The 27,319-nt window shown below is 36.2% G+C and overlaps 1 protein-coding gene across 1 annotated transcript; it reads right to left on the bottom strand.

Annotated features, from left to right (window-relative positions):
- Positions 1–8,281: 8,281 nt before the first annotated feature.
- si:ch211-161h7.4 (uncharacterized) lies at positions 8,282–27,159 on the bottom strand. Its single transcript, XM_058765657.1, has 18 exons — positions 26,784–27,159; positions 25,881–25,924; positions 25,713–25,783; positions 25,483–25,604; positions 25,332–25,392; positions 24,738–24,936; positions 24,577–24,657; positions 24,363–24,440; positions 24,108–24,266; positions 23,593–24,026; positions 22,666–23,040; positions 21,922–22,503; positions 21,224–21,845; positions 20,343–20,413; positions 19,996–20,175; positions 10,605–10,765; positions 10,244–10,334; positions 8,282–10,126 (listed from the first exon to the last, which is right to left on the bottom strand). The coding sequence occupies exons 1-18, from the start codon at positions 26,790–26,792 to the stop codon at positions 10,041–10,043; spliced, it is 3,426 nt and encodes a 1,141-aa protein (XP_058621640.1). The 5' UTR covers positions 26,793–27,159; the 3' UTR covers positions 8,282–10,040.
- Positions 27,160–27,319: the final 160 nt, after the last annotated feature.

Below are 27,319 nucleotides of genomic sequence, written 5' to 3'. Positions count from 1 at the left end.
TAAACACTTATGCTAATGAGGACCTCACAGTTGCATGAGTTTCCATTTATCTTGATTCCCAGCAGAGTACAACTAGTTCCTCTCTAGTACTCTTAAATCATTTCATGAGACAGTCTATGTCAATATTGTTGAAAACCACATCTGACATTACTTCCGGTTCATGCGTCACACTGGAAATTAAAAACAGTAATCTATGTAGTGTTCTGACATATACAGCATTTATTAGCAAATAGATACAGTGCTGGGTAGTAATTTATGTAATCTGGATTACATAATCGAGTTCCAAAAAATTAAGTACTCGTAATTAGATTATTTTACATTTTAAAATGCTCACAATCAGATTACAGTTGCTTATTCACACAATGACAGTAAATTCTACATAATTTATTGATTTCCTTAATTATTCTTTTTTTTTTCTGTTTTAAAATGTCCTTTCTAAAAATGTAATACCATTTAGCTATGAAGGTTTTGGGCATGTAATGTCATTGTTGTTTTCGTGTTCGAGTGTTTTATTTAAAAAATAAATTAATTTAATTTTACATTTTTAAATGATTGAATTAATTATTAGCCTTTTATCAACTCAATTAAACCCACTGTAGTAATGTAAGTAATATTTTTTGGAAACATCATAACCTTTTATGATGATATCAATAGATATCAAATATTACAGAGTGGAATATATTTTCTTTCTCTGTGCTTTTTTATATCAATGTGGTACATTTAATGGTAAATTTAAAACAAGTTAGGTAAAAAGTAATCTGAAAGTAACCTAAAAATACCACTCAAGCAGCAAATACTATTTTCAACACTGATAATAATAAGAACCATTATTAATAACTGAACACCAATAATAATCCAGCACCAAAACAGCACATTACAATGATTTCTGAAGGATCTTGTGATCCTCAAAATTCCTCTTTGCCATCACAGGAGTAAATTACAGTTATTTTAAATTGTTATTTATGATATTTCACAATATTACAGCCTTGGTGACCATACACTGCAGCACACATTCTCTTAGCTCAAATAGTAGCACATGCCACCAGCAATACCACGGTTATGGGTTCGATTACCAGGCAGGGAATACAAAAACTGGTAAAATGTATATGCAATGTAAGATGCTTTGGATAAAAGCGTCTGCCAAATGCATATCTGTAAATGCAGAAATATTAAAAGAAGTTTGGGAGTATGCGATTACAGGATTCCAAACGTGTCTTTCTCTGGTATCCTTGCATGGATGACATGAATTGATAGATTAGATATAGTTTTGCACATTTAAATGTTATGGCATATATAAACAGTTGTGACTGTTGCTTATTTGAAATGTTTATTCATGGTGCTGCCCACTTGTCTGCCGGGCTGTGATTGTATTACTGTCCTTGTGTTTCCATACTTGTTTCCAAACTGAAGGACAAGTCAGTAATTTGCAAATATTGGAAATGAATATTACTTTAAGTAAAAAATATATATTAAGGCCAGCAACACCTAAACTGTATTCAAAGTCTGACTGTGCGGTTTAAATGTCATAGAACTTGTGCATGTGTTCTGTCAGTCTGTGACTTTCTTTCAGGCGATGTTCATTATAATATCCTTGGCTGAACTTTTCAGAGGCCTTGGGCAACTTGTTAATTAAATGTAGGGCTGCAATAACACAAGATAGTGAAGCTCATGTCACCATTCCATGTCATTCATTTTCAAAGCACCTATAAATGGTGACTTTTTTTTTACAAATGTTTTTTGTAAATGAGGTGCTATTGTGCATATGAATGGGAACTGGAAACATCTCAGCACACAGAGCAGTTTGCGTTCGGATGAATCATGTGTCTAGTGATCTCTGTAATAACCGACTTCCCTGTAGCAATATCGCACACAAGGGAAATGAAAGTCGTTTCACTGATTCTGGGATGTTCACTATTAATAATGCAATAATCCTCGGTTAATTAATGCCTCAGACTGTCGACTTGCAAAGTTAAGGCAAAAGTAGACATACAACCTCAGATGACTGAGATTCTTTCTCAGCACGAAGAACCTTCTTGCATCTGGAAATATGCTGCTTGCGTGTTAATAACGGTAACAGGTTGCTGTGGAATATTTAAAAAGCATTTCTGAAAATGATTAATGGCTTAATTTCTATGCAATTTTACTTCATTTTATTTAATAATTTATATATATTAATTTATATACAAAAGTTGTTGATTTTTTGGAAAAATAAAATGAATACTTTTATACCGAAAGGATGCATTAAATTGATCAAAAGTGACAGTAAATACTTAATTGTTACAAAACAGTCAAATTTGAAATAAAATGCTGCTCTTTTGAACATTTAATTCATCAAAGAATCCTGAAAAAAATTTACAAATCATCAAAATCATCAAATGATTTCTGAAAGACAGGAAACTTCAGGCTGCTTTGCCATCACAGGAATAAAGTACATTTTAAAATATATTACAATAGAAATGTTTAAATTGTAATAATATTTCACAATGTGACTGTTTTTACTGTATTTGTAATCGAATAAACAATAAGCTTAAAGGGATAGTTCACCCAAAAATGAAAATGTGATGTTTATCTGCTTACCCCCAGGGCATCCAAGATGCTGGTGACTTTGTTTCTTCAGTAGAACACAAACGAAGATTTTTACTCAAACCGGTAAAAAAACAGGTAAAAAATTATATAAATACTGTTCAGTTTCTCTACAATCCGATCATTTCGTGTCTTAGGACATCAATGTATTGTCACAAGCTGCAAGGTTTAATTTGGATTTGTCTGTGCATGTTTTTTTTACTCTCAAAGATTGTGTGCCCATTGATGGGCATTATATGACTGACAGACTGCAACGGTTTGAGTTAAGAATCTTCATTTGTGTTCTGAAGAAACAAAGTCACCTACATCTTGGATGCCCTGGGGGTAAGCAGATAAACATCACATTTTCATTTTTGGGTGAGCTATCCCTTTAATAGACCTCTTTTAAAAACATCAAAATTGGACTGACCCCAACAGTTGTGAATATATACATATATATATATATATATATATATGTGTGTGTGTGTGTGTGTGTGTGTGTGTGTGTGTGTGTGTATATATTATTTTTATTTTTTTAAATAAAACTATATTATATAATGTGACTTAAATATATCATCCCATGATATATAATTGATTTGATTTCATTAGTTTAGCTTTTTATTTTTTTATTTTTTTATTTTTTTAAAATATATAAGATTGCAAAAACACTAAATAACAGATTTATTGTACCATATTGTACTATATAATGAGATGACTCAAAGATTACTTCATGAACGCACAGCCCCAGTATGGTAATTCAATGAAATGGCAGTGTAGTAAACCCCAGGCTTTCTGCCTTTCTGCAAAAATGAGTTCAGACAGAAAAGGTCAGATTTTGCTGAAGCTCAGAGAAAGACGTGTTGGTAATCATGCATCTCTACCTTCCTGCCACCTGCCCGCTTCATTCCCATGCTGCCACGCAGATGGGGATTAGCTATACCTGCTGACTTATATTAAATATATGAGAACAATTCCTACCAAACACAGAGACACAAACATGACATAAACAGTTTTCTATATTATTCACCACACTTATCAAAAATAAATCTAAGAAGCAAATAAACACAAAGATAGGCGTAATTCTGTCTGTGGTGCCGGATCAAACCTGCTGTCATTCAGCCTGCGGGTGGTTGTACATCAGTGCAGATCACGTGTGTGACAGAGCCATTGAAGCACGAAAGTGACTGTTTAGTCTGTCATTGGTTTTCTCAGCATCTCAGCCTGGGGATTCAAAAACAAAGTATGAGCGAACATATTCCAGTCCTCAGTTGGGACCAAAGAGATTTCACATATAAGAATTTCAATTTACTGTCAGTCACGGAAGCTGTACGCATGATTATGCAGTGACACAAGTGCATATCCAGAGGAGAAAATAATGCTATGAAGGAAGGATATTAGCAACATGGCTTTTTACAAGGCTTGTGTAACAAGATGAGGACAAATAGGGTCAACTGAAGAAATGCAGGCAAGTTTGAGGTACAGCTGGAGTCAAATACCAGCGCTATCCCATTTCAAAGTTAACATTTTTTTTTTATGTTTTTGAAAGAAGCCTCTTATGCTCACCATGGCGGCATCTATTTGATTAAAAATACAGTAAAAACAGCAATATTGTAAAATATTATCACAATTTAAAATAACTGTTTTCTATTTTAATACATTTCAAAATGTAATTTATTCCTGTGAGGACAAAGCTGAATATTCAGTAGCCATTACTCCAGTCTTCAGTGTCACATGATCCTTCAGAAATCATTCAAATATGCTGATTTACTGCTTAAGATATATATATATATATATATATATATATATATATATATTTATTTTATTTATTTATTTTTGTGGAAACTGTGATGCATTTTTATTTTAGGATTCTCTGATGAAAAGAAATGTATTTTAAAATTATTTATTTGAAATAATTGATTTATTTTTATTTATTTATTTGTAACATAAATGTCTTTACTTTAATGCATCCTTGTGCAGAACACACTTTTTTCATACAAAAAAGTTTGTAATGTTGTTTTAGACTCCATAAAACAGACAGACAAAACAGTTCAAATTCTTCAAAATATCATATTTTATGAGACCAGTTAGATCAGTAACACGCATTAAGAAAATAAATTTAGTAATTATTATTACTATTATTATTAATTTTTTTTAAAGCAAGGTTTGGCTACAGCCCAGGCAGTTTAGATAATCACCTATTATTGGAGCATTATTGGAGCTTCTGTGCTTTGCACAGTTTGATGTCTGTATTATTGATTGTGAACACGTGTGATAATCTCTCATTCACTGGGTGTCTAAGGGATTGAATGTTGCTGTGCTCTGTGATGATATGCAGTGAATTACATGTGTGCATGTAGCTCAGTAATTGACTCCTGTTTCCGATAAGGTGGGTAGGCTGTATCTTGTCGGCTGGCCCAGATAAGTTATTAAATGAATTGAAATATTTTTGTCTTGTCTACAGAATAAAAAAAATAAAAAACATTTGCATACAACCTTGGAGTCCCCTTCAGCTCTAGGCTGAAATTGAGGGGTGGTGTAGTTTGTGCACCACCACAGGGTGCAACAATCGACAAGGACAAGGCTCATGTCCACTTTGGTCCAATTTCAACTAACAGCTATAGGAAATCGATTGTCACTCTACAATACAAAGTTCAGCATTTACCAATGCCTAAAGATTGGAAACTCAAGTAGCCCTCGGATATAAGATAAACCAGAAACAATATGCATAATGGAAGTTTGTTTTTAAATATATGAGCCATTAAATTATTTCAGTGCCTTGTCTGACAAAAAAAAAAAAAAACCCCAAAACAAAACAAACAAACAAACAAAAAAAATATATATATATATATATATATATATATATGAAGCTGTTTTCTTATTGACGAGGCATTGAACTGGGAATGTTTACCACAACTCACATAGTGTATTGTTAACAATGCAAAATTAGTCTCTTGGAGTTAATGAGGATAAATGACAAGCAGGCAGTTTCTGTGAAGTATGTCTGTGAAGCAGCAAGACTCACACTGAAGGCCTGAATTGCCACTGATTCTGAGATTCAGATACATATTAAAGTTTGTCATAAATGTGAAGGGACTAATGGCAGATTATAATCATGATTTGGAGAAAAGATGGGACAGAGATGAGAGAGCTACACAGTATCAACACAAATTGGTCCATATTTAAATGATTATAACATTAGTAAGGAATCCCATTTCATTTAACAAAATTCTGTACAAAACTCTCTGGACTATAACTATACGTACATGGAGTGGATGATTTCCAGGGAGTTGCTATGCAGTTGCTGAGTGCTGGTTTGAGTACCGTAAGCGATGTTTCCTGTTCTAGAACATCTGATTTCAAGCGATTCGATTCATTTAAATGGCTAAACAAAATATCTTATACTTAAAAGATAACGGTGTTATTATATATCTTATTGTGATGTAAATTTCATATATTTTTATAGTGTTTGAGAAGGAGGTAAACATGTGTAACAGATGTAATGTCAAAATCCATAAATTAGAAAGCAACTAAAACAGTTGTAATACATTTTCATATAAAAGGGTGCTATATGGTGCTGATTATGCAGCCTCCAATGTATGTTTTTCTATTGGCTAACAGAATTATATAATACTTTCTAGTGTATAATTTGTAAATGATGGTCATTTACAGCCTCTTTCTGTTATATATATATATATATATATTTTTTTTTAATATATATACATTACATTATGTTGTAATGTATGTGCAACGTTCAACAGTTGTGTTATGATGAAATGTTGTATATATTATTCGTTGACAGACCTAATAAAAAAGTAAAAACAAAAAAACTTTACTTTTTTTAGTTGGACAAACTGTCACAGAGATTAGCATATCTCAGTAAAGTTATCTCAATGGCATCTTTCATGGAGTATGATAATTTTCTCCATAATATTCAATAAACAAAAATTGCCGAAGGCACATTTATGTATGTTGTTATGTGATGTAGTGTGTTTGAGGTGGTTGCTAATACATTTCTAGATGGTTATTATGGTGGTTACTTGCCTGACTAGTTCTCTACAAGTTCATCATTTTATCATCCTCCAAAGTAAAATCGTGATAGCTCCATCAATGTTTAGAAAAAAGAAGTGGTTCTAGAGTAGAAATAATAAATTCAACCCTGACTATTTAAGTCTTACTTTCCTGTTATTTCCCAATATGACACAATTTTTTTGTCAGTGTCAAGCCTTTGTGATTTGAAGATTTGTACGTAAAAGAATGTCATAAACAGTTTGCAAGGCCATTTTCTGCAAAGGTGAAACTACTTGTCTATTGACCGTGTTCAAAAATGAACTTTGTTTTTTCACACAGGAAGCGTCTTAGCCTTGATCAAGATGTCTCAGTGGTTTTCTTCAGCCTTAGACTTCCTGGAACGAAGCGGACAGCTGAACTTGCCCTACATGTAGTATATAAACACAAACAAGTACAAACCGTCTGACACCACACTTCCTCTTGAACATCATATTCACCAATTTTGATGATTTGATCTACCAGTTAGATAATGCCATTGCAATACACATAATTACAAAAGACCCACATTCAAAAAACAATTCAAATCAGCAAAATTACATTTTTGCTACAAATTTTACTTTTTCTCTGTAAAAAACCAGCTGCAGCACTAAGAGCAGAGAGGATAAAAGGGATAAGCATTCATCTGTGTAACAGATTAGTCTTGTTAAGTGTCTGACATTGGGAATTTCCTTGATTTGTTTGATGCTGCCAAGTCTGCCATCGAGTTCTAAGCGACCGTTTTAGTAAAAGAGATGCATTGTTTAGCTGATTTGATTTTAATGGGCTTAGCTGAAACTAACAGATGTGTGCAGCACCAAGCAGACAGGTTTAGAGAAAATTTTCAACAATGGAAGGAAGTTACATTATACTCTGGAAATCCTTTGATAATGTTTGCTGCCAAAATACTGCTGTTCCTAAAACCTACACTGCGATTAGCGCCTTCGTAGAATCAGTTCTCATAGGAATAGCACTCACATTGACATACAGAAAAGGAATGTATATGTTAAACCATTAAAATACACTCTTACAAATGAAGGTTCCAACAAGGGAGTTTCACAATAAAGCCATAGAAGAACAATTTTTGGTTTCCCCAAAGAACTATTTAAAAAAAACTTTTTTCCACTATAAAGAACCTTTTGAGCAATTGAAAGGTTCCATTGATGTTAAAGGTTCTTCATAGAACCATACCTACTAGATATATTTAAGATTGTAAAATGTTAAAGTTACATGCTAGTGAGCATAGCATAGGATACACAACAAGGCTTTGCAAAACTCTCATCTAACGATCCCCTTCTACACATTTGTCAGGATTTTAATGTGTCAAAGCTGTACTCTTTTGGAAATGTTGTTTGGGGAGCAGTGATTTGTATTTCTCCACATTTATAATTCACCCCGTTTCCTAGTTTTGCCCTGTGTCTGGTACCCTTTTAGAGCTTCTCTCAACCCTGAACCATGTCCTTCATCCATCTGCACTCAGATTCACTTAGCACCACAAATGTGAGAGCACAGTAATCAATGTTACCAAGCGAGGAAAGGGGTTGCAGTGTTTTAATGCATTAAGCTCAGAGTGCCTCCACAAGCTTATGAAGCTACTGAAAACTCACCAGTTTTGAGTTATTTCCCCCTTTTAACCCACTGCTAGTTGCTTTTGTGGAGAAAAGACCAACCCAAGAGGCTCTTCTGGAAAACCCTCAGTCCAGATTATATTTTTAATCATTATTTTGGGCAAGTACTGCACCTGACCTGACCTTTTTTACTATATCATTCAGCTACCCTTGTGGGTCTCTACACTTAACCTTTACAACAATGTATGTATGTATACATCAGCAGCAAGATAAAATAAATCCATGATATATGTTGGCATTTTCCACAACATTCAATGGGAAATGTGGAAAGTCATTCCATTAAACACTGCTAATCGCTTGGTTTGACATATCTTTGGTCTCTAGTCGACATCAGTCAGCTCTCTGATAGGTTTTCCAGGGATCTGCTCATTTTTCTCAACCAATTGTCCTCTAAAAGTGGAATGACTGGATCCACAGGTGGGTTTGCATGATAAAGAGTGAATTATTGATGCCTGCAGCTACTGCTATTTCAGCACGATAACAAGTGAGAGACAGTATATTGTCGACTTTTTCACAGTTCTGCTGATGGGGGATTTACTGTGATTAAAGTGATACACTCTGATTAATTGAAACATTTCCAACCTTTGCTAAAGTTTGATTGGACAAAGTAATCCCAAATTTACTAGAATTTGTGGTAAACAAACCATTTCTCTTTTTAGGCACATAATGAAAGAGACTTTTGTGTGGATTGGTTTGAAAACCTTAGGAGAAGGATGGGGTATCTTAACTATAACCATATGCTGGTTAAAGCAAGAACAATTTATTATCTTTATAAACAAAGTTATCTGTGTTATCACTGTCACACTTGTTTAAAATATTCCTAGCATTGCCTTATGGCCAAGGGATAAACTTGTGTGTCATAGATTTGCTATGAAAAGCCATTTTAAGGTATTTTATCTCATATTTTTCATGTTGTGTTTCCACTGCCTGTCTGGGGTTAAAAGCATGCTGCATAATTAAACGATAGAGTGTCCCCTGGTCTTCACAAAAAGGATTTGTAAGTGACAAGGGAAAAATGATGTGCAGAAGTGAATGTCATCATTTTAAAATGTAAAGAGACAATAATGGATTAGAGTCTTAAGCATCTATCTATACACTTTACAAAAAAAAAAAAAAAAAAAGGTAATGTCTGCTGTGTATATCTATTTTTCTTCTTTCACAAAGACATTTTTACTTCATAAAAAAAAAAAGCATATGCACAGTGGCTTCTGTGTCTCTGCTCTTTCAGAACTGATGGAGTGTAAAACACAAAATTCAAAAACGTTTTTTTTTTACAAGTCTATACATAAATACATTTCCAAACAGGGTAGTAGAAGTAGAACTAATATTACAAACACAAATGCCGTGAAATCACTTACACGACAATACATTGATCAACTGTATATGAAATGGTTACTAATAAAATGGAGATTTTACTTTTTTACATGTACCTCAAATAAACAGCACTACTTTTGAGCATAAAAAGAGGCAAAGTTGGACATGCACAGCAATGTAATATAGCAGAGGATCTGCTGACCCCTGCTGACAACCCAACAAATTTGTTCTGAATACCTAGACAGCTGCATTCTGAGGGAAAATCAAAGACAAAAATGGACATGTAAGCTTTTCATATAGCATCATAAAATCAAGGTTTTTTTTCCAAGACTAACATTTTCTTGAAGCTATTTACAACAAAACAACCGGAAGTTATGAGCTGTGCTAGACAACTACACCTGTATGACTTTTTGAAACAATCATCTACAATTTGTCTTTAAAAAAATATACAGCTGAATATTTGAAAAAAATTGATGAAAGCCACAATGTCAATCAGCTCTGTGTGTCATTTGACTGTGTCCTGTGGTAAATCAGCACTGCAGGTTCCTGACAGAGGTTTTGAATGCTATACATTTGTCCTGTAACAAAAATAAAATACCATAAAGTAATAAAATAAAATGTGGGAAATCAAGAACACATGCGTTATTAGTATTTAGTAACAAATTTCATTAAATCTGATTTAAGTTTTCACTTACCAGAGGGTATCATAAACACTTGTCCAGAATTGTAGACTGACTTTTCACCATCAATATCAACACGCACACAACTTGAGATAATGCTGAATACCTTAATAAAGAGAAACATTAAAAGTAAAATGATGTTGACATAAAATTTAAACAAATGCATTACAGAGTGTAAAGTGTAGTCCGTTATTATTTAATAAAACATGCCAGCTCGGGACGAGGAATACATCATATAGGCAAAAAGGGATAATAAAACAAATAACTGTCATGTAACCTTCTCATGAACTAATTTTTACAATTATATCTCAAAACGGCTACAGGTCACTATTGTGGTTATGCAATTAACCAAGATAAAGAGACACTTTCTACTTACAGAAACCGTATCAATGTCCACCTGTGAGGGTTTCTTCATGAACGACCCCAGCAGTATCTTTCCATGTGAGAAAGAGTGGCTCTGGAGGTCAACCACGTGGCCCATTGCTCGGCCTCCATGGGAGTGCCAGTGGAAGTCATCAGGACTGATAACTCGCCCGTCTAGAATGGAGAACAGAAACACTACACATAAGCTATGTGAAACAAGTCACAAGGCGGCAAAATACTTTTTTCAGCACTGAAAATAAGCTCAATTTTAGGCTGCCGAAGCACATGTAATTATATTTGATACTAACAACCACCCCCAATATGATTGTGTCTTCATCTCACGTTGAGGCTTTTATGTGATAAGCGTTAAATGCTTCGCAACCGAACCTCACAGCTAGGACCAATTTATCTGTGCGGTGCACTGTGTGACGCATTTGAATTTTCTACTTTAAAGCACTGTGGAAGTCAAACATCTCAAACTGCTAGACAGCCACAGCATTACAAACAGGAAGAAGGAAAACAGACAGGGGAAAAAAGTAATGCACACACCTACATCACTACATACATCTGTGATGACACCAACAATGATAACTTATTTTGACATAAATGTTGTAGTAGATTCATGTTAAATAATCTGCTGAGGTAATTAAGCAGTTCATTTGCATTACAACAGTAGCACTTGTACTTATAGTTTCTGGGTTTCATAAATACTACAGTTGAATAGAATACCACTGAAATCATAATTAGTCATTCCTAGAACACAGTTGCGTTCTGGGGTGATCAGGCATTTTCATCTTACGCCCCCAAATTGTGGAATTCTCTCCCGGCTGACATCAGGGAAGCAAATTCATTGTGCATTTTTAAATCTCGTCTTAAAACTTAAACTTCTTCTTGTTTTTAACTGATTGTTATTCTGTATTTTTGTGTATTACTTTGGATTTGTTGTGTTTGCTTGTGTTGTAAAGCACTTTGAGAAAGTACTCTTTTAAAGGCGCTATTATTATTATAATTACACTGACTTATCATATGTAGTAACCCACCATCCACGGTCTGACCTGTGGTTATGGTTTTGCTATTTCAAATGCCAGAGTATGTAAAAATACTGTAAATATTCATTAGGGCAAGCACGCAGTAGTCAAAGTGTGCTGCAGGGATGACGTATTTTATTTTAATGGGTTTTTGGTTAAATGGCTGAAATAAGGAAATCAGTAGTTAACTTCCACATCCTTTTTGTTTATAATTGTGCTCCACTCTAACTTAAACTAAATTTCTAAGTTTATCATCATGACCAAAACGTGCAAGAATCTAAAATATTTTCAGCAATAATTTAAAAGCCTTTTTTTTTTTTTTGTCAAGGAAACCAGGGCAATGCAGTCTTCTTCCAGATTGGCCTACAAAAAATATGTCATCACTACAGCGCTCTATTAGTTGAGTCCCATGAATTATAGACCAAGCTATCAGTTTCCCTCGTTTGTTCTGTTTTAATGCTGCCTGTATGAAAAAGAAACCCTGTTGACCTTTAGACATTCCAAGAGATTATTTAAATCATTAATAAGCATGAAGAAAAGAGAACAATGTTAAGCGGTCAAAAACAAATATTTTCATTGGAAGCACATTCCCAACTCAGTGAAGTGATCCACTCTTGGGTACGTATAAGTCCTACATAAACAAGTTAAGTTAGTTCCCAGAAGTTTGTGCCTCAGCACTTTGAAGTAAAAGTCTGTATTGAATTCAAAAGGCTTCTGATGTTTTTATATTAAAAAATAACTCATATGTTATGTAAATACAAAGGCAAGGCAAGTTTATTTATACAGGTGCATCTCAATGAATTAGAATGTCCTGGAAAAGTTCATTTATTTTAGTAATTCAACTCAAATTGTGACACTCGTGTATTAAAGTGCATATTGCAGGTTAAAATTTTTTTTCAAATGAATATATAACCTTGTATAAAAATATCATATGAACCGTTATTGCAGGGTTTGAAAATGTTTTACAAGGCATCAGGACACAAATTTAGAAGAAAAAGTGACGCATTCCTTGACCGTTCTGAAAAAGGTGCTTTTTTTTCAACAACGCGTCATATTACGTCACGAGAGGGAGTCTTGTGCCGCGCGCTGATGGTATTCAGTGGAGCGCGCGCGAGTCAGTGTGTTTTAGGTACTTATTTTTTTCGGTTTATCATCGTCATGGTAAATTATTGTGTTTGTGGAGGTTGCACAAACTCCAGCCTGTCAGGACATCGAGTCCACAAGGTTTCCTGACAAGAAATAGGACGGTATCTTCCGAGCCTCGGTGCGTTTGTGCAGCTGAAGAGACTTAATGCATCTGCTTCAAACAACGCGGTGGTGTGTAATTTAGCGATCACTGTATACCGGAAGATTATCATTCCGGCGATATGATGCAGTTCAGCATGGGATATCGAAGCAAGAAGCGGGTGAGACTCCGAGCTGGTGCGGTTTCTTCATCGGGTCCCGGTCCGCCTGATGCTCACGGATCCGTCAGAGATGCTGCTCCACGAAAATCAACTGTGCACCTGTAAGACTTGATTTTTAACATTTGCTAACTACCAAATCAGTGAACATAATTATTTAAATAATGAGACGCAACGAGATATATATAAGTTGTTGTAAAGCACCACAGCTAGCTTGTAAGCATTAGCAATATCGTTATATTTTTAAAAACCGTGTAAAAACGTTACCATATGAGAAGGCATAGCTGGTAAGTTAACCTCAGTTTGCTAATATTATAACCATCAAGTCTAGTGACAGCTTAGTAACATTGTTTGCAGAACTAATTGGTAATTTTTTGTCATGTGGTGTGTTTATATAAGGCTTTGGAAGATGGGAGTGTGAAGATCTGAAGCAGTGGAGGCCAGCTGTTATGAACCACCTCTACTGGACTGCAGCTTCCGCTCCTGATGGAGATGCAGATGTGATGGAGGCCGAGTGGAGAAGCATGGTCAGCAGTGAATGTGATCTAAACGTTTGCTTGCTTCTCCCAGCATATGCATCAGGCCTCATGGAGTCTCTGAGAGTGTTATACTACAAGTCACCACAGGCTCCACGAGAACGCAGCACTGTCTGTCTTCCACTACACCTGCTCCTCTTTCCAGATCCCTCCAGAGGATCAACAAGATGAGGCTGTTGGATTGTGTATCTAGCACAGCATGCACGATTTAAAACACTTCAACAACACATTAGTGTGATACCCAGACTGAAAGATTGTTAAATGTTTTTAAATGGGTTCGATGGTATTAGAGGTCGACCGATTCATTGGTTTTGCCGATTAATCGGCACCGATAGTTGATTGCCACAACTATCGGTTATCGGCAAAAATCCATGCCGATAGTTTTCCGGTTTGCAACCATTGCTGGAGTGGCTGAGAAGGGTCCGCTGGCATTATACAGTATGAGAGCGGCCTCTAGAGGCGTAAATCACTCACAGCACGTGTTGTTTATTTTGACATGTGACACTGCGCACTGCACAGAGCGGGAAACTCCAGACGCGCATTTAAATACAGCCGACAGAAAAGCCTGCCGCGGAACAGAACGCCATTCACATAGTTTTCTATTAAATTACATTATATTTGTCCCAAATTGTTGTGAATGTACAGGTGCTGGTCATATAATTAGAATATCATCAAAATGTTGATTTATTTCACTAATTCCATTCAAAAAGTGAAACTTGTATATTATATTCATTCATTACACAGACTGATATATTTCAAATGTTTATTTCTTTTAATTTTGATGATTAGAGCTTACAGCTCATGAAAGTCAAAAATCAGTATCTCAAAATATTAGAATATTTACATTTGAGTTTGAATAAATGACCATCCCTACAGTATAAATTCTGGGTATCTCTTGTTCTTTGAAACCACAATAATGGGGAAGACTGCTGACTTGGCAATGATCCAGAAGACGAACATTGACACCCTCCACAAAGAGGGTAAGTCACAGAAGGTCATTACTGAAAGGTGTGGCTGTTTACAGAGTGCTGTATCAAAGCATATTAAATGCAAAGTTGACTGGAAGGAAGAATTTGGGTAGGAAAAGGTGCACAAGCAACAGAGATGACCGCAAGCTTGAGAATACAGTCAAGCAAAACTGATTCAAACACTTGTGAAAGCTTCACAAGGAGAGAACTGGAGCTGGAGTCAGTGCATCAAGAGTCACCACGCTCAGACGTCTTCAGGAAAAGGGCTACCAAGCCACTTCTGAACCAGAGACAACGTCAGAAGCGTCTTACCTGGGCTGTGGAGAAAAAGAACTGGACTGTTGCTCAGTGGTCCAAAGTCCTCTTTTCAGATGAAAGTAAATTTTACATTTCATTTGGGAATCAAGGTCCCAGAGTCTGGAGGAAGAGTGGAGAGGCACAGAATCCATGTTGCTTGAAGTCCAGTGTGACGTTTCCACAGTCAGTGATGATTTGGGCTGCCATGTCATCTGCTGGTGTTGGTCCACTGTGTTTTCTGATGTCCACAGTCAACGCAGCCATCTACCAGGAAATTTTAGAGCACTTCATGCTTCCTTCTGTTGACAAGCTTTATGGAGATGCTGATTTCATTTTCCAGCAGGACTTGGCACCTGCCCACACTGCCAAAGGTACCAAAAGCTGGTTCAATCACCATAGTGTTACTGTGCTTGATTGGCCAGCAAACTCGCCTGACCTGAACCCCATAGAAAATCTATGGGGTATTGTCAAGAGGAAGATGAGAGACACCAGACCCAACAATGCAGAAGAGCTGAAGGCCACTATCAGAGCAACCTGGGCTCTCATAACACCTGAACAGTGCCACAGACTGATCGACTCCATGCCACGCCACATTGCTGCAGTAATTCAGGCAAAAGGAGCCCCAACTAAGTATTGAGTGCTATACATGCTCATACTTTTCATTTTCATACTTTTCAATTGGCCAAGATTTCTAAAAATCCTTTCTTTGTATTGGTCTTAAGTAATATTCTAATATTTTGAGATACTGATTTTTGACTTTCATGAGCTGTAAGCTCTAATCATCAAAATTAAAAGAAATAAACTTTTGAAATATATCAGTCTGTGTGTAATGAATGAATATAATATACAAGTTTCACTTTTTGAATGGAATTAGTGAAATAAATCAACTTTTTGATTATATTCTAATTATATGACCAGCACCTGTATATAATGACTTCACCCTAGGCTATAAATTATGTATTGTGCATTTTTCAGCAAAACGTTTGTCTTTCTGTGGCTCTAATAAAGTCGGTATGCTTCATGTAGAGAGCTGTAATAGATCACGCTCTCTCTTTCCACTTGCTCTGTTTTTTTAAACACCGAACTTCAAACTCATTTATGCCACATTGTTCATTCTTGAAGCAAACTTATGTCCGTTTGGTGATTTAAATAAATTGTTTTAGACCGCCACTTGATCTGAACGCAAAGCGTCTGGTGTGTGTGATACCTCTTGAGTTCTCCTAGACGCAGCGCTGCGCGACTAACTTTTTTTTTTTTTTTTTTTGATTAGATAATTATCAAGTGTTAAAAAATAGAAGCAAATAAAGTGTGTGAGTACACATACAATATCCATATGTATGTAATTTTAATGCTATGGCCTTGTGTAGATATTTAAACATGGCCATCTTTAAGCATGACTGTTGAAATTAAATGGTAACATTTAACAATAAAAGTCCATTCGTAGCATTAATGAAAACTGTAGAAGTATTGTTCCTTGTTAGAGTGTTTTCATTTCAACATTCACTATTAGCTACTAATAGGCTATATTTTTACTTTTTAAAGTTTCTTCTTTTAACATTAACAAATTATGAAATAACTTTAATGATCAATATAGTAAATAATATTAATATTTTTATTCATTTACAAAGTATGGTTCAGTACTGCTTTTTTTTTTTTTTTTAATAGTAAAGCACTAGCTCTCTTTCAGTATCCATTTTGAAAACTATCGGTTGATCAATCAGTATCGGCCAGTGTGGTCCAACCTAGCTATCGGTATCGGTAAAATCCACTATCGGTCGACCTCTAGATGGTATATTTTTCTTTCGGTAGTATATGTTTGGTGCACACACACATATATATATACTGTATATATATGTGTGTGTGTGTGCACCAAACATATACTACCGAAAGAAAAATATACCATCAAACTGTCTTCTAATGTCTGACTCAACACATGCAGGTAAGGGCTGCTCAGAACACCACGGGCCCAGAGGAAAGCTTGTCTGTATGCTGTCAATATTGACTGTCTTATACCAATGGCATCAAAAAGTGTGACTTACAGGTAGTTGTGACCTACTTAAATATAGGCAACTTGTAATTGAAGAAGACACAATTATTCAGATGGTTTTAAAATGGTTTTTTATACATACAAGTATTTAGCTCAGAGTAATAAATGATCTCTGCCCTAAACACACTAATGTCTGCTGGCCTGGAGAGGTCCATGCTCCTGTCTGAAGTGCATATAGGTTATCTGTAGCACATATGGGTTTAGACAGCAAGCCTCAAAGCCTGGGTGCAGAGTCGGACACTACACATAAAGTGTGGGGGTCACATTCTCCACTAAAGCCCTGTATGTATCTAACTCCCTGCAGCACTGACTTTCCTCAGCTGTGACTATGGCCTTGCATTTACCACACAAACACTTAATGAAACAAAAACATGTTTATCTCTCTCTCTCCTGCAGTGATGAGACACCGCTATATCACTTAACGTTAGTGTCGGATATTAACGAGCGTGACACTCCTGATCAACGCTTATTAGTTTATGTTGCTGGTAAGTATCAATACTCATAGATGACCAATACTAGTTTTGCTATTGTCTGATTACATATCGTTAGCTAACGTGTGTATATCTGTAAGCTAACACTGGTCTCACCAAGACACCTGCTGTTCTCCTCACACAACAACTCAATCTGTCTCCTCTGACCGTTGTTCTGTCTAATCCTGACCTTTCCCTGCTGTCTTGGCTGCATAACAGGCTCATAATTTTATCTGTGGTCCGTCACACAAGTGTAAATAAACATTTAAAATTTCCTCAGCGTCCGAACTGTCATTGCGATCCACTGTTTTCCTATGGTTAACATGGACCGCTCTCCCTCTCGTTACGTCACTTCCGGTTTTGGCGGTTTTCAGATGCGGAAGTAAAATTCTCTCACAAAACGACTCTAGAAGCCTTACTAGTGTATTTTAAAGTATATTTTAAAGAAAATCTAGTTCCTACATTATTTTTCTATACATCGACAGGAGTCTCTAACCTGGAATATGCCCTTTAAATAAATTCAATGCACACAGACTGAAGTTGTTTAAGTCTTTGGTTCTTTTAATTGTGATGATTTAGGCTCACATTTAACAAAAAACCACCAATTCACAATAAATTAGAATACTACATAAGACCAATAAAAAAAACATTTTTAGTGAATTGTTGGCCTTCTGGAAAGTATGTTCATTTACTGTATATGTACTCAATACTTGGTAGGGGCTCCTTTTGCTTTAATTACTGCCTCAATTCGGCGTGGCATGGAGGTGATCAGTTTGTGGCACTGCTGAGGTGGTATGGGTGGTTTCTTTGACAGTGGCCTTCAGCTCATCTGCATTGTTGGGTCTGCTGTTTCTCATCTTCCTCTTGACAATACCCCATAGATTCTCTATAGGGTTCAGGTCAGGCGAGTTTGCTGGCCAATCAAGCACAGTAACACTATGGTCATTAAACCAGCTTTTGGTACCTTTGGCAGTGTGGGCAGGTGCCAAGTCCTGCTGGAAAATGAAATTAGCATCTCCATAAAGCTTGTCAGCAGAAGGAAACATGAAGTGCTCTAAAATTTCCTGGTAGATGGCTGCGTTGACTGTGGACTTCAGAAAACACAGTGGACCAACACCAGCAGATGACATGGCAGCCCAAATCATCACTGACTGTGGAAACTTCACACTGGACTTGAAGCAACATGGATTCTGTGCCTCTCCACTCTTCCTCCAGTCTCTGACCTTGATTTCTAAATTAAACGCAAAATTTACTTTCATATAAAAGTATGCCCTTTTCCTGAAGACGTCTGAGCGTGGTGACTCTTGATGCACTGTCTCCAGCTTCAGTTCTCTCCTTGTGATGCTCTCCCAAGTGTTTGAATCAGCTTTGCTTGACTGTATTCTCAAGCTTACGGTCATCCCTGCTGCTTGTGCACCTTTTTCTACCCAAATTCATCTTTCCAGTCAACTTTGCATTTAATATGCTTTGATACAGCACTCTGTAAACAGCCACACCTTTCAGTAGTGACCTTCTGTGACTTTGTGGAGGGTGTCAATGTTCGTCTTCTGGATCATTGCCAAGTCAGCAGTCTTCCCCATTATTGTGGTTTCAAAGAAGAAGAGATACCCAGAATTTATACTGTATGGATGGTCATTTATTGAAACTCAAATGTAAATATTCTAATATTTTGAGATACTGATTTTTGACTTTCATGAGCTGTAAGCACTAATCATCAAAATTAAAACAAAAAAAAAAAACTTTTGAAATGTTTTACTTTACATGTAATGAATGTAAAATATATGGAAGTTTCACTTTTTGAAATAAGTTACAAGAAAAAATTAACTTTTTCATGACATTCTAATTGACTGAGATGCACCTGTATAGCGCATTTCATACCCAATGGTAATTCAAAGTGCTTTACATAAAAGGAATGAAAATAATCACAATAATAAAAATAAGGGCTTTAAAAACTTTTAAAATGATTTAAAAATTTATTTAATAAAATAAAATGAAAAGCGATTATTGATTGTAATTAGGCAACTTGTAAATGCGAATGAATGTGTCCTTGAGAAAACCACTCAGGTAAAACTACTAACTACAAAACAACACTACTAATACAAAGGTTAAGGCCATGACAAGCCAAACCCATGATCAGTGAACGTTGGGCCACCGCTGAAGAGGACTTACAAAGAAGATTCTTCTAATTTTACATTGTCATAACAACATAGTCATCTGGAATGAAGTAAGTGATCAACATGATTTATATTCAAAACAGTAAGCAATCACTGCTTTGTTTATGGTTTATATCTCTGCAGTCCTATTTTTGGTTTCTCTATTTCCTTGCAGGGACAAAATGTATGTGCTCGTTGGTTGCTGGTTTTAGTTTTAAGGTGTGTTAAAGCTCAACTTTATAGCCCAGACTCATGCATCATGAGGTGACAACACAGTCGGCATTCACCACCACTAGCACTTTGTTGTCAGTTTGGTGTGTGACACCCTTTATAGGTTCAGGCCCAAGTAGGCGGAACACCTTTCCTGTCATTATTGTGCCAATGAATAAGTCACTCAACAAAAGGCTGCTCGGGCAGAGTGTCCCCGTAACTTGGCTACACCTGGTATGTAAAATAGTCTTGTGTTGATTTAATGCATTTTTAATGCATTTAATGTCATTACCTTTAGAGGCTGGAGGCCACAGGTGAGAGAACCACTCATGCAGGTTGTTCCAATCCTCTTCCTCCAGGACAATAGGCTGTAGTGGAGGCCCACAGAGATCGCACTGCGCCAACACCCGTGGAGCCTGTCGCACATGCGCCGTCACTCTCGATGACGGAATCACTCTAGACGACGGTAAGTCTGAAAATAAAAGTAGTGATGGTTATAAATATGCTGTTAAAACTGCCATTTGTAGATTGATTTTCTCGATAGACACATGGTTCTGTGGTACATTCAAATCACTGTGTATGAGAGGCCTGACAGAGTAAAACAGGCTCAAGCTTTTGATTTTGCACATGAATACTTACCAATATCGTCATCCTCTTCATGTCGCTGAAGCTCAAGCATTGATGACGGCCCACTTCTGAAAGCAACGTCACTACACAAGCAGAATTGTAAACAGAGTGATTATTTGCACTGGCCACACAACAGTTATTTTTATCCTAATAGTCTGGTGCAGGGGTTAGACATAGGTAATAATATATGAAATAAGCACATGCACACCATACAAGGTGCAGGTCAGGAGACACCAAAATTGTGTGAAGACGACATACGACCGCACACTCACTTGCAAATAAAACTACTTTATTTACTTAACCACCAGCGTTTCAGCAAGAAGTCTTTGACAAGGAATGACAAAGGCTTCTATTTTAATATATTTTATCATATATTTTAATATAGTTTATTCTTACGATGGCAAAGCTGAATTTTCAGAAGCCATTACTCTAGTCTTCAATGTCACATGACCCTTCAGAAATCATTCTAATATGTTGATTTGGTGCTCAAGAAACATTTCTTTTTATCATCACAGTTGATATTGTTGTGGAAATTGTGATATATTTTTTCCGGGTTTTTTAATTGATAGAAGGTTCAAAAGTACATACAGCATTACTTTAAAATATAGAAATCATTTGTAACGTCAGAAATGTCGCTACTGTCACTTTTGATTAATGTATCCTTGCTGAATTGAAATAACAAATTCTGCTTTCATTCATATAATTATAACATTATTATATTATAAATATTATTACTAGATATACTATATGGATACAAAACAGATCTTGTATAAAATCTTAATATATATTAAAAAAAATATATAGTATGCATTACAAGATAAACTGCAGATATATTTCCAGTATTTACACTCATTTGTTTTGGCCAGGCATCTGCCTTTAATAACTCAACTTACACATCAGATATAATGTTGGGTCCACTGGATACTCGGACACTTGTTCTGTTTCTGGTCCCTGACGGCTCCACAGTAACACCACTGGTAAAGCCAAAAGAGGCACGGCCGTTTCCCTGAAACTGATCGTCACTTTGGGCCATATTCTCACTCGAGTGATCTGACTGGTCCTCAAGAGAGTGAAGGAGGTTTCTGCGTCCCTGTTTACTGCACCTTAGTCCACTTTTTACCATGTTTTCAGGTTTTTCAGAAGCAAAAATGGCATTCATTGAGGCTAAAGATCGTTTGATTGATTTTGGCGTGTTGATAATGTTTCTTTTTAGGTTCCTGGTGTGATTCTTTGTTTTTTGTGATTTCATTGAATTTCCATCCTTATTAATCACACCACGAAGAGGAGTATTTGTTAGTTTGGACTTTTGTGGAGGAGGACTGTGAGGTGTGGGAAGCCCATTGGCTGGTTCCTGAGACTGCGGCGCTTCCCACCAGTTCGAAGGAGCTTTTCTTTGTCTTTTCTGTGGAACATTGTCTGGCACAGAACTGTCCGGTCTACTAATAGAAGATGAAGTCTGTTTCTGTGCAGATCCAGATTCACGCGAGTAGACCCAGTCAAACACTCTCTTCTCACCTGTTTTATTTATAGGAAGAAACAATAAGTACAGAAACTTAAATCAACAGAAGTAAAAGTTTGGGAATGAGTTTACCTCTAAGGAAGCTGTGCTGTCTGTTAGGACTACACAATTCTGGACTAATCTCTACATCATTCTCATTCGGACAAGCTCCCACTTCCTCTCCTGGTGGTGGCACTTGAGGTTGAGTGGCTGCTGATTTTGGTTTCCTTCGACCCCCTGTTTTCTTAGCAGTCTTCTGCTCAGATCCAGCATTATGTCCATCGTCACCTGCTATTGCCTTTTTAGCACTGTCCAAAACATTGGGATTCTTCTTCTTTTTCTGATTCCTCTGGGCAGGCCTGATAGACTGCGTTTCCTCAGAATCAACAGCAGCTGCTTGCTTTGTTGATGCTTTAGTACTAGCTTTCGGCCTTTGTGCTGTATCCAACGCTTGCTTTGGCTGAGGCTCTGTGGTACTTTCATTCAGGCTAGAGAGCCACCACTCTCTTGGAGGTCTCCTCTTCCTCTTGCAACACACAGGACTGTCTGAAGAAATATCAGATGATATTGTTGGTGGATCCTGTGGTTTTGGATCCACCCTTATTGTCTCTTTTCTCTTCAGTTTTTTGCCTGGATCCACAGCGTCTTCCTTGTGTGAAGATCGTTTATTCACAGCTACAGTGTTAAAATTAAACAGAAAAGATTGTAAGTTTTCATCCGCTTTGCACTGATGGTTGTTAAATGCGCCTAATCTCTGAGTTGGGAGTGTTAGATGTATGTCGAACAAAAATAATAAAAATATGCTTTGTGTAATTACCAGTGCACTGAAGAACTAACCTGTCATTTGTTCCTCCTCTTGCTCACTGAGGGCAGGTGAAGGTTCATGCTCTTGCTCCTCACAGGAAGGATCTGTCTGTTCCAAATCTATTTGTTGTTTAGAAGTTTGTTTCTTTGTCTTAGGGGCAGTTTTCTCTTTTTTGTTATTCTTTCTTTTTTTGTTGGATTTCATGGAGCGGTGATCTGCTGCAGCAGTGTCTTTATTGGATTCTTTCTTAGCTTTTGGCCCGGGTCTCTCCTGTTTAGATGATTTTGAGGATTTCTTTGTGGCTCTAGACTCAGGAACTGGGATTTCTTGGCTGCCGCCTATATTTGTTTCGTCTTTGTCAGAAAGATCAGCAGGCCCAGGAGCCTTGCTGTTTGCACGTTTCTTTCCTGTAACCATCACACAAAGAAATATTTAAAATATAATCACAAGTAACCTTTAAATATCTCACATAATTTTTCATTTTTGAATGTACTATAAAAGTAAAAATAAATGTATTGTTAAGGTATATACACTAATACAGTGCCCTCAAAAAGTAAAAAGGTATGAATGTTTAAATGTGTCAAAGGACTGACTTTATACATTCACTAAAAATAATTTTGGGATTAATTGATTAAAAATATTGGTATATGATTATGAAATATGATTCAGAAAAGGTAATAATATTGTTGAAAAAGGTTTGGGGTCACAGTCAGACCTTTTTTGATTTTTTTTTCCAGCAAGGATGCATTAAATTAAAATTAAAATGCTGTTCTTTTGAACTTTATCAAAGATTACTGGGGGGAAAAAATTATCATGGTTTTTTACAAAAATATTGTTAATAATAGGAAATGTTTCCTGAGCATGATTTCTGAAAGACTGTGACACTTTTTACTGGAGGAAAAAAAAAAAAAACATTTTTATACACCATAAATCTAAGATTTAGTAAAAGCGTGATTTACCTGATGACACAGTTTTGTGTCCCTGTACAGTTTGAGAAGAGGTCTGATCAGAAATTCTGTCCTCCAGCGTTTCAGTCACAAGGTCTGCTCCATCCTCAACACTATCATGAGTCACAGAACCTTTGTCACTCTTTTTTGAGGCTTTTCCACGTTTTCTTTTCAGTTTTTGTTTACCAGACTCAATCTGCGCTTTGTTTCTTTTAGCATCCTTCCCATGCTGATTAGTCGTATCTGTTTCACTCTGTGAGAGCCGATCTGTACAGTGTGGCTCTGTAAGAACATTCTCCTTTGCAGTGTCTGCTGGGACAGGTCTTTTGTTCCTGCTGACCTCTGCCTTGCGAGGGATGACAAAAAGAACAGGAGCCTCGTCGTCTAGGATCATGAAATCCTCCTCTAAATCTACAGGTGGAGAAGCTGGAACTGCTGCTGGTTTCCTGGAACTCACAAATGAAAACATGTTACAAAAAGTAACAACGACACGAGGTTTAAGAACAGAATGTCACATTGAAACTCACCGTAGGGATTTAGGCATCAAGGCCTTTTTAAGCTTGTGCTGGAAAGACAATCCTTTGCCTTGATCCTCCACCACCTGATTCTTGCATTGCTCCAGCTCTTGAAGTTTTGGTTCACTTTGCTGAACCAAAACAGGAGAAAGCTGACTTGGATTTTTTTCCCTTAATAATAAAAAATGAGAAGATTTAATAAGAAATCTGCAGCTCTAAATAGAAAGAACAATTCAGTTATAACATTACAAATGATAGTTTCCTTACATTGTTAAATCTTCCTTAGTTTCTGGGGGGGACTGTGTGGCTTGCTCTGATATTTTAGTGGTTTTCGCAGGCTTCATACTGAAAAATAAACATTTTAAACATTTTGTTATTATAACACAAATGTGATTATATATTAAATCCTATTAATATTATTTATAAGAAAGTTGAATTAAATGTCGGTGAACAATACTGTTGTTATACATTAATAACTGACCTTGATAAAGAACCAGCCGTTGCTTTAGCAGTTTTTCTAAACTCAAGCCTTTCTGGTGGTGAAGCCAGAGACCCGCTATCACTTCAGAGCAGAGAAAATAAGTGAACAGTTAGACAATGAAACAAAAACAGTAACATTTATCAGGCTCTTTCTATTCTTACCCATTAATGGATTCCTTGACCGGTTCTGACTTCTGAGTGAAGGACGCCTTGCTTAGGTCTCCACCAATGGGTTCCTCGTCCTCAACAAAGAGAAGAGGATCAGCCACAGGTCTGACTCCATCCACCGTTTCATCCCTCTCTGTTGCCAAAGCAATAGGGCTGGACGTCTTTATGGGAGCAAGTTCTTTAAATGGACTCTCTTTGTTAGGATTGAAAGAAATATGACGATTATTTCAGATGCTAAGCAGGTACGAGATAGGTGAGATATGTTAAATGAACTCCTTTATTCTGCTTTCATGGTCGGGCAAGTAGTTTAGATTTCTACTTGCATTGCCAATACAAATTATACATTTAATTTAATTACATAATTTTACATTTGCATTTACAATTTTAAATTGCAATTTAGTTTTTGCATTTATTAATATTTAACTTAAAATTATCAAAAATATAATTTATACTTTTTTTTTACTGGTTTAATAAAATTTTAAGTTTACTTTAAAACAAAATGCACAGTAATAGCTAGTAATTATAAACAATACAACTGATTTAAAAAAAACTGCGTACAATAATACAATCGATTAAATGTAGGTTTACCTTTATCAATCATTTCGTCTTCTTGAATGCCATTTTCTTGGATTAAAGCATCCTTGGGCACCTGACAATCAGAGGCATCTGATTAACAATCAACATCACATTGTGGCACTAAGAAAGAACACTGACTTCTAATGATTCACTTCATGTGTACCTGTTGAGATGATGCATTTATCTTCTCTGGATCAGAAGAACTTTCACTTTTCTTCTGACTATTCATACCAGTGCTTTTGGGCAAAGGAGAAAGCAGAGGCATACCCAGCTCAGAGTCAGCATCTACAAATAACAACAACATGGGATATGGTTTCACACAATGAATAGCATGAAAAAGCAACAATGAAATGGATGTTTTAAGAAATTAGATTAATGTAAGAATATAATTACCAATGTCGTCGAAGAGATTGTCAATCTCACGCAGGGTCAAAACCTTATCGATCTTGTATTCAGAATTGACTCTGAAAATCAGCAGCAGCACATGATTAAATTACTCTTACTTGCGCTAGTTAAGATACTGACCAATACAATAGGTTATGAAAATGTAACATTACTTACATTTCGTGTCCTTGATAATAATGCAGTTTCTTTTTGGCTTTGACCTGAAATAATTGATTCAAACATCACAAGTTCATTTGAAGAATAAAATGTAAAACTAACTCATAACTACATTTATCATACAATTCACACACACACACACAAAACCATATCTATACATCTAGTTATCTATCTATATATCTATTTAGCTATCTATCTATTACAGTTCAAAAGTCTGGTAAGCTTTTTCTTTCTTAAAAATTATTTTGTTCACTCTACATTTGTTTGATCAAAAATGCAGTAAATCTTGAATACTGTAATGCTTTTATTACAATTTAAAATAAATGTTTTCTATTTTAATATATTGTAAAATGTAATTTATTCCTGTGATGATTAATTCCTGAATCTTCAGCATCATTACTCCAGTCTTCAGTGTCACGTGACCCTTCAGAAATCATTCTAATAATCTGATTTGATGCTCAAGAAATATTTCATGTTACAATGTTAAAACAGTTGTGTTGCTTAATATTTTTTGTGGAAACCGTGATATATATTTTTTAGGATTCCTTGATAACTAGAAAGTTCATAAGAACAGCACATACGTATAATAGAAACCACAGAAATAATGTTTAACGTTACATTAATGAATGTGATGCTCTGTGTTGCTAACGTTACCTGACTGAACGGTGTCTGAACTGTCACTTTACTTCTGCTTTCTTTTCAGAGACACTGGCTTTTTCCCAAAACACAGTGAGCTGACTACTCAGAGAGAATTTTGAGCGCCTATAATGCCTAAAAATGCTGTCTAGGTAGGGAGCTTGCTAGGTTTTGAGCGCAGCCACTGACGGACTCCGAGCCACAAACGGTGCCTATATGCAACGGAGGTTTTGTTCTTCACCTAACGATACGCCCATAACTACTGACCTGGGACATCGTGTTCACCCCTGGTTAAAGAAAATGTGTGTCCGCCAGTGAAGCTCTTAAACGCGCAGATAGTCCGGTTCTCCGTTTCAATCCCAACATGCCCGTGACTGGTAGCTTACCGCCATTCGACGCTTACATTACACTCTTCTTTGTTTAGACAGTTTGGCGAGTTTTGATGCTAATTTTGCATTTGCGATAGCTTTACTTTCAAAACAATAGTGAAAGTAAGTATTAAAATATTAATATTTCACAGAAAACATTAATATCTTTCATAGAGACCGTCACTGTATTTGACCCACAACAACAACACGAATTCTCCCGCTCATTTTTGTTCCTGTCCGGGAGAAGGACGCACAATGAAATGCTGCCACCTAGTGCTGCGGAGTGGTTCACGTCCACACTTCAGAAGTAAATTAGGAGAAAGCCCACTAGGGGGCATCAATAAACCTAAAAGGGGATACCGTGTGTGTAAGACTGACAGCTAGCGGTTGAAATGGGTACTGCAAAAACAAAGGAACGCACATTTCAGAGTAGAA

Source organism: Onychostoma macrolepis, chromosome 24 (assembly GCF_012432095.1).
Source record: "Onychostoma macrolepis isolate SWU-2019 chromosome 24, ASM1243209v1, whole genome shotgun sequence".
NCBI lineage: Eukaryota > Metazoa > Chordata > Actinopteri > Cypriniformes > Cyprinidae > Onychostoma > Onychostoma macrolepis.
Note: the sequence above shows the minus strand (reverse complement) of the source record. Positions and strands in the feature narration are given on the sequence as shown.